This window comes from Sardina pilchardus, chromosome 10 (genome assembly GCF_963854185.1).
Source record: "Sardina pilchardus chromosome 10, fSarPil1.1, whole genome shotgun sequence".
Classification (NCBI taxonomy): Eukaryota; Metazoa; Chordata; class Actinopteri; order Clupeiformes; family Clupeidae; genus Sardina; species Sardina pilchardus.
The window spans coordinates 9503965-9511370 of NC_085003.1; the positions used below are offsets into that span (position 1 = coordinate 9503965).

Sequence of the window (7406 nt, forward strand, 5' to 3'; positions counted from 1 at the left end):
GAGGAACTTTGACCTTTCCCTTGGTTTCATTTCTGGCAGCCTTGGTTGGGCACTGCGTGGGTGTCATGTAAGTACCGGTATTGTGTTGAAATCTTTCTCAATGTTCATGACATATGTCTTAACTGTGACTAGATCATTTCATGTCTTATAGTAAATACTGCTCATTTCAAGTCTGCTCATTATCTGCTAATGGTTACTGAATAAAAAAATAAAAAGTTGTGAATGAGATATTGGTCTGAGAGTTTTTATCAATTGAATGTCTGTGTTATTTGAGTTGTCTCACTTCATTGTTGCTCTCTTTTAACAGATTGTCAGATACATTCTGTATTCCTCCAAGTATTGCCATTTGTCTGGGATAAACAGTGAACTTGGTTTCATCTCAGGTAAGGCCCTGTTTATTGATGTTTTGATTGTTTTTATTGATGATTAATAACGTGTTGAGCGAGAATTATTGTGTGAATACCATAACTCCAATTAACTCTCCAAAAATAGTTTTGTGAAATTTTGAAGCTGAGGGAGTGTTGGCTTTGAGAGTCATGACATCTGTCGTGTTGAACGTAACATAAGATGCTGCTCATGCTCTTTGTTTAGTATAATAGATCGTAAAAGACAACAACGTAAGAATAACAATCTCGAAGGACGTGGTTATTTATATAAAGGAGTGGGCAAGGAGGGACAGGACTGTATTTCATGACCTTGTCAGCCCATTGGTTTGGGGGGTAATCCATTACCATAAAGAGAAAGGCAGGATTTACAGAGTGATCAGAGAATGCAATATATACCTTCTTAACACTTCATCTGCCCGCCTGTGCCTGTGCTTGTGCTCACTTGTTTGGTCCATCTTCCAACAGAGCAACCCTGTCCTTCTCTGAGGTAAGAAGTATTGTAGGCTATGTCATCTTTTCAGGGATTGGCTTGTTGATGTTTTGGCAAATCTACAGATTGCTTCATTATTATAGCAAATAAGCGTACCTTGTGAATAGAGAGGTTAAAACAACTGTTCTTTGGAATGTTGTCATTGTGAATGAGGATTTACTTGTATGACACTTTTTAACATAGCTGACAGCAGTTCCTGTCTTAAGACATTGCTTTTGAACTGTAGCTTAGGATGTTATAGGACTACTGCTCCTGTATAGTGTTATATTGATATGCATTTAATCACCGTTGGTTTACAAGTTCATACAAATCATATTTTGACAGCTGTCAGCTCATGGGCTCTATAGGCTACTTAAGACAAGCTATACAGATACAGTCTTACATAAAAATCCATATCCTGTTACCTGCAATCTTATCATTGAATTCGAGCATATTAATGAGAATTTAAAAAAAGCAAAAAAAAACATTGGATGTCGATTTATGTGGGTGGACTGTGACCTCTCGCGACTAGAATGATCTATGGACTGATGATGTGACACTGAAAGGCTACACCACGACAAGCCGTACGCCTGAAACGGATCCTCAAATGTCTACCTACCTGTCAGCACAGTGGTTCTGGCAAGAGATAAAGCCTAATTTGCGGCAGTTTGTTGCTGTAACCATGTTTCGATGGAAACTGTCTTAGGAACACTAACACGCCGTTGGGTTGACTGGGATGGGTCACCGAAGGCCTGGAGGGATTAACCATGATCCACTGGGACCTTAATCTGAGCAGCTGACGGAGTGGTACACCCGGCCTGTTCCAAATATATCGGCTCCTTCATTCCTCATTGTTAGCGCAATGGAGTTATCAGTCTTGGTATTTCTTGTGATATGATCTTGTACATTCCTAACGTTTTCCGCTCGGATTGGGTGTGTTTATTCTGTGTGCACTGTAGGTCTACTTGTTCCATCCTTTCAGAGCTCATACCTGAAGTTAAAGGGATATTCCGCCATTTTTGGAAATACGCTCATTTTCCACCTCCCCTCGAGCAAAACAATCGATATTTACCTTGTTCCCGTTCATCCAGCCATTCTGTGAGTCTGGCGATACAACTTTTAGCTTCAGCCTAGCATAGATCACTGAATCGGATTAGACCATTAGCTTCTCGCCTGCTAGCTTCATGTTTAAAAGTGACTAAGATTTCTGATAATTTTCCCATTTAAAACGTGTCTCCTCTCAAGTTAGAAAGTGCAATAAGACCAACTGAAAATGAAACCTGGCGTTTTTCTAGGCTGATTTGACATGGAACTACACTCTCATCTGGCGTAATAATCAAGGCAACTTGCAAACGTACCATAGGCGCAGTGATATCGTACGCAGCATCTGAAAATAGTCCCCATAGACATCAAGCAGTAGTAGTGCCAGTAGCTGCAAGTTGCCTTGATTATTACGCCAGATGAGAATGTAGTTCCATGTCAAATCAGCCTAGAAAAACGGCAGGGTTCATTTTCAGTTGGTCTTATTGCACTTTCTAACTTGAGAGGACACACGTTTTAAATGGGAAAATTAACAGAAATATTAGTCACTTTTAAACATGAAGCTAGCAGGCGAGAAGCTAATGGTCTAATCCGATTTAATGATCTATGCTAGGCTGAAGCTAAAAGTTGTATCGCCAGACTCACAGAATGGCTGGATGAACGGGAACAAGGTAAATATCGATTGTTTTGCTCGAGGGCAGGTGGAAAATGAGCGTATTTCCACAAATGGCGGAATATCCCTTTAAGGTTCCGAGGCATATTTGTCAGAACGGTTGTGTTATCATCATGTAAGACGTGTAGAACATCATCCCTCACTAATGCCTTCTATAAAAAGACGACAAGTGTAGACAGTAAGGGTAGAAAAAAGAGAAGAGAGCGGCAGGTTATTTCAGTGACTTTCGCCGATGTCTTGGTCATCTGAAGGATGTTCAAGAAGGCAACGCTGGCTCTACGTTGATCCCACCAGGAGTGTCGAGTTGCAACGACCCCGCAGACAGGGCTGTCGTGAGTGCCACTCAGGAAGGGCTCAAGGCTCCCTCCCTTGTCCTCCTCCCACCATGGGCTCAACAGCCCCTAGTTTAGAGTTACAAGGGCAAATGTTTGCACAATAATACATTTGCCAGGCACATGACAAAACCCCAAATTACTCTGAATTTCTTACTAAATTAGAAAGTGTAATTGCAAATGGTGATGGATGAGGTAGGCCTACAGGATGTGAGAGCCTCTGAATGGTAAACTCTAGGCTGGAACAAATGATTGGCAGTACATTTTACCATCTTGTGCATCCAGATAGAACCTGATCTCATGACAGTTTTCTTGTGGGACCACGTTATAGAGCATCACTTACAGTAGGCCTATGTTCCACCACGTAATAAGCTGAAATAGTTTCTCGTGAGCAGTCAAATCAAGCGTTTTGCTTCACCAAGTGCTCATTTAACATAGACACTGCGTAAATGTCTAGTTCAGAGGCTTATGTTGTGAAAATAACAGTCTTTGCTTTCTTCTTCTTTTACAGAAAGTGAAGAACCAAATCAGGCAAAATGACGGAGTGAGTACACATTGATTTAGCTTTATAAAAGTTGAATAGTTGACAGATTTGTCCTCTTTTGCTAAAGCCTTGTCAGTAGAGCACTTACTTGCACACTGTGTGCGAACTTGAACTTGCTTGAACTTGCTTGCAGGGCCTAAAATAGGGTTACTTAGCTGGTTCTGATTTAGTTGAATTATATTTTGCTCATTTCAGACCGTGCCGTACCTGACACATTTTTTTCCTCATCTAAATATAAATACACGTATGACTAGCTGGCTTGTTCAATTTAGCCAGTTAATATTTGGTGGAAAAGTTAGATCTAGTACTTGCCACTGTGTGATTTCTTGTTAATTGTGTGTTGTTGAGGGTTATTATCATTTTCTACTTCTTTTTAGGAAAAGGATGTCTATGAGTCGGAAACACAACCTGAAGGTACGGTACTTTGCTTTTGTTCCAAATCTGGCTCTGAAGATGATGATCAAGCCATAATGGATTTGAGGTGCAACATTAGACATGATGTATATCAGCAATCCACCAATTATCTTCCAGGGCATGATGCTCCAGGTTGCAAAAGATCTCCTTGAGGCGGAAGCCATTCAGAAAGTGGAGGAGAGGGAGCGGTACATGGAGGATAGCGTCCCACCCCTCGTAATTCCACACAGCAAAGATGAACTGCAGGTATACAACTGGAATGCACTCGTTCACCAGTTTTCCAGGAAATAGACTATATCCCAAAGATGAAAACATTTACCCTGATTAATGTGCTTTTAGCAAAATAAATGCCTGCAGTATTTCCTTAAATGTCTTTCTTTTTTCTTTCCTCAGGAGCTGTGCCGAGAGCTGCAAACCAAGATAGACATCATTGATGAGGAGAGATACATTTTAGAGCACACAGCAAATCGAGTTGTCAATGAGGTGAGCCAACTGAATCCTTGGGTGCCTCTCAACATCCCTCCTCGGTCCTTGATGCACAGTCCTCCAGGCTCGTTCCCACTGATCTATAACTAACACTGGATACACTATCCCATAGGTGCCGCCCCATCATTCTTTATCTAGATCAGTGAGGACGAGGATCAAGGAAGGAAGGGAGAATAAAAGGCAAATCAGAGGCACCCTTTGACTTTAGACCACCTATGAGTTACCATCCATTACTGCGCACTTTTCCCCTTCCTGATCCACGGCTCTGTCTTTTTCTCTACCCATTGAACTCTAGGTTAAGGACTTAAACATCAAAATCGTGGACCTAAAAGGAAAGTTTAAGAAGCCACCACTGAAGAAAGTACGTATGTCTGCAGATGCCATGCTTCAGGCTCTGCTGGGCTCCAAGCACAAGGTGAACTTGGACCTGAGAGCCAACCTGAAACAGGTGAAGAAGGAGGTCAAGGAAGAGGTGAGTACTCAAAAGGAAAACATGAACACAAAGCAAGTCTTTTTCTGGGCTGTATATTTAGATTCCATTTAGATGCCACATACTAAAAAACATTTTGTAAAATCTTCTAAGCCCGCAGATGCTGGAGACTGGCGTAAGAACCTTGAGGACAAGGCTGGCATGGGTGGCAGGAAGAAGATGTTTGAGGGTGCTAATTAATAATGTCCATCGGGATACTGAGATGTCACATCTCTACTCTGATGATTAGTTATGTCAGTTATGTCAATGAGCTAATCTCACACACTGCTTAATGGCCTGTCTCTGGGTCCATCAAACTGGTATTTGTGATTTGGTGTCAGCATGTCAGTCTGTGCTACTGACCATAAGTACTCTGGGTGTGGTTCTACAAGCTTCAGTTGAACCATTGTCATGCACAGTCTGTCTGTAATTTGTTTACTTTTGTCTCTTACTTTCACTCAAGCAAAATGTGTGATGGATTGTTTTCTAAAATAAAATACTTGGAGGAAAAATATTTGTGTGTGCTGTTGTATCAATCCCAGTCTCCATTCATCAGCAGTGTCTTGGTAAGTGTGCCTTCTTTCCCTAATACTTGCTGTTTACAGTACACCATGCCTATGGATGCAATATTTCAATTGTTTTCTTTTTCTTTATGACAGACTACGGTTGTGAAATCCTCTTGGTCCATCTTTGAAAACTACTCCACATCACATTGTTCAACAGGTAATGGCTTTTCTGTGCTCACCGCACTCACTCGGCTTCAAACACTAATTATCAATAGGCGTCTGTAGAGTTGACTGCTCTCTTTCCCAACCCATTCTATACAAACATCGCCTATAGTGAAAGTAACATTCAATTGCTTTTGTAAGTGTAATCGATCCTGCCATGAGGAAGACCTCTAAATAAATACGCAATAAAACAAGACTAACAATCTTGAAGGGTAGGTTACTTATGGTTATTTATGGTCATTTATAAGGAGGGAGCAGGGTGGGCTATCTGTGGGTCAAGTTTCAGGAACTCGCCAATCCATTGGTCTGAGCAAGAGGCCAATTCCATAAAGAGAAATAGAGAGTTTCGCTGAGCCATCACACAATGTCATCAAAACCCCTAGTAGCATGTCAGATGTTTGTGGAGTCTCGACTGAGTACCACTGCTTGCTGGGTTCTCTTAATGGTGGAGGTTCAGCAGTTAAGACAATTCCACAACGGCTCTGGAATCAATGGGATTATACTCTAGTGGATTTTTTTGTTGTTGTTCTTCTCACACTTTCTATTGTGGATTCATTGTCATGCCCAGTACACACTGAGTGTCATGCATGGGATTACGTCTTGGATCTCTCAGAGAAGCTCCCATTCAAATGAACAGCATTCATGTGGAATATATATATGGTTATCTTTAAAATGCCTTCATCATAAAGGATTATGGTGTGTCATGCACTGCAGTACAGGAAGACTTGTGGTCTACATTACATCCAGATTATGCGCTTCAGTGATACTCATGAATGTTTACAACTGTTCTCAGATGCTTGGGGTTGGTTCTCTGCCACAATTGGAAGCCCTAGTTCCAGCTCCAACTGATGATACATGATTTATCCAACAAGTATGTAAGCTTTGAATGTAAAAATGAAATTATTATTGCATTATTATTGTCTGTAAAAATGAATACATTTGTGAATTTGTTCAAATTAAAGCATTTGTGAATTTAGTCAAGACTAATTATCTCAGTAAAGTTAAGAATTGAAGACATAATGTGCCATTAAGTGATTGAAAGGGATTTGCTATGAACTCCCAGAGTTATGAAAGATGCACAATTTACACCTAGAATATGATGCGAGTCTTTAGTCAGATTGCTTTAGGATGAAATCCACAGCACTCTAAGGGGTCCTTGGTAGAGTCGTGATATATGACCTGGTGAAGTGTCTCTCTGAAACCTAACCTGTCTTCAAGCCTTTTACTTGGAGCTTGGGTTCCTCTTAATTTGACAGTTTGTCAGTGTACATGCATTTGTATTGATTTATGGTCACCGCTCCAATAACAAACATTTGTTTCCTGAATGTGATTGACATTGTCTATTGGTCGTAAGCAGCTATCATGCCACCATTCTAGTGCACAAGCTAATCCGGCAATAGATGGGGGGTGGGGGGTGGGGGGCACTATTCATTAGACGATGAATAAGACAAACAGAGAGTTCCTCAATAGCACCTCATTGTTTAAAAGTGGAATAAAAATCCAATCCAGTAGTTATGTTTTGTTTTATAACTTAACTATTTTTTTTCCTAAATATGAACACATGTAAAAGAGTCATATCCATAGTGTATACATTCCATTCATCATTGTATGTTTTTATTTATAACTCACTCCATTTGAGAACCATGTCTATGATATCTCAAATGGCATGTTTGGTAGTACATGCTGAAGTGTTAGGTTATAAATGACCTACTGAAGACAAGCCTATCATAAGAGGCATCCTTAAGGAGCAGCTGCTGAGGTACCCGCCATAGTTACTGTAGGGTTGATTTCACTTTTGCCCATTGCAGAAACAATTTTATTTGGAATGCGGTCAGGATTGCTATCTGCTCCTGAAAGAGTCCAT

General features: G+C 40.7%; 1 protein-coding gene and 1 long non-coding RNA gene across 3 annotated transcripts; both read left to right on the plus strand.

Moving 5' to 3' along the window:
- The first annotated feature begins 344 nt into the window (after positions 1–344).
- Positions 345–5338, plus strand: LOC134093597 (troponin I, fast skeletal muscle-like). Of its 2 annotated transcripts, XM_062546728.1 has the most exons (8): positions 345–383; positions 852–873; positions 3413–3445; positions 3823–3859; positions 3977–4105; positions 4253–4342; positions 4641–4817; positions 4929–5338. In XM_062546728.1, exons 3-8 carry the CDS (start codon positions 3438–3440, stop codon positions 5013–5015), a joined length of 528 nt encoding a protein of 175 aa, XP_062402712.1. In that variant the 5' UTR covers positions 345–383; positions 852–873; positions 3413–3437; the 3' UTR covers positions 5016–5338. The 2 variants fall into 2 exon arrangements, with proteins under 2 accessions (XP_062402712.1, XP_062402711.1); XM_062546727.1 differs by lacking the exon at positions 345–383 and having other exon boundaries at positions 805–873.
- Positions 5339–5363: 25 nt separating this feature from the next.
- On the plus strand, positions 5364–6404 carry LOC134093598 (uncharacterized). The gene is made up of 3 exons (XR_009940364.1): positions 5364–5380; positions 5474–5537; positions 6336–6404. It is a non-coding gene; the product is annotated as an uncharacterized LOC134093598 (long non-coding RNA).
- Positions 6405–7406: the final 1002 nt, after the last annotated feature.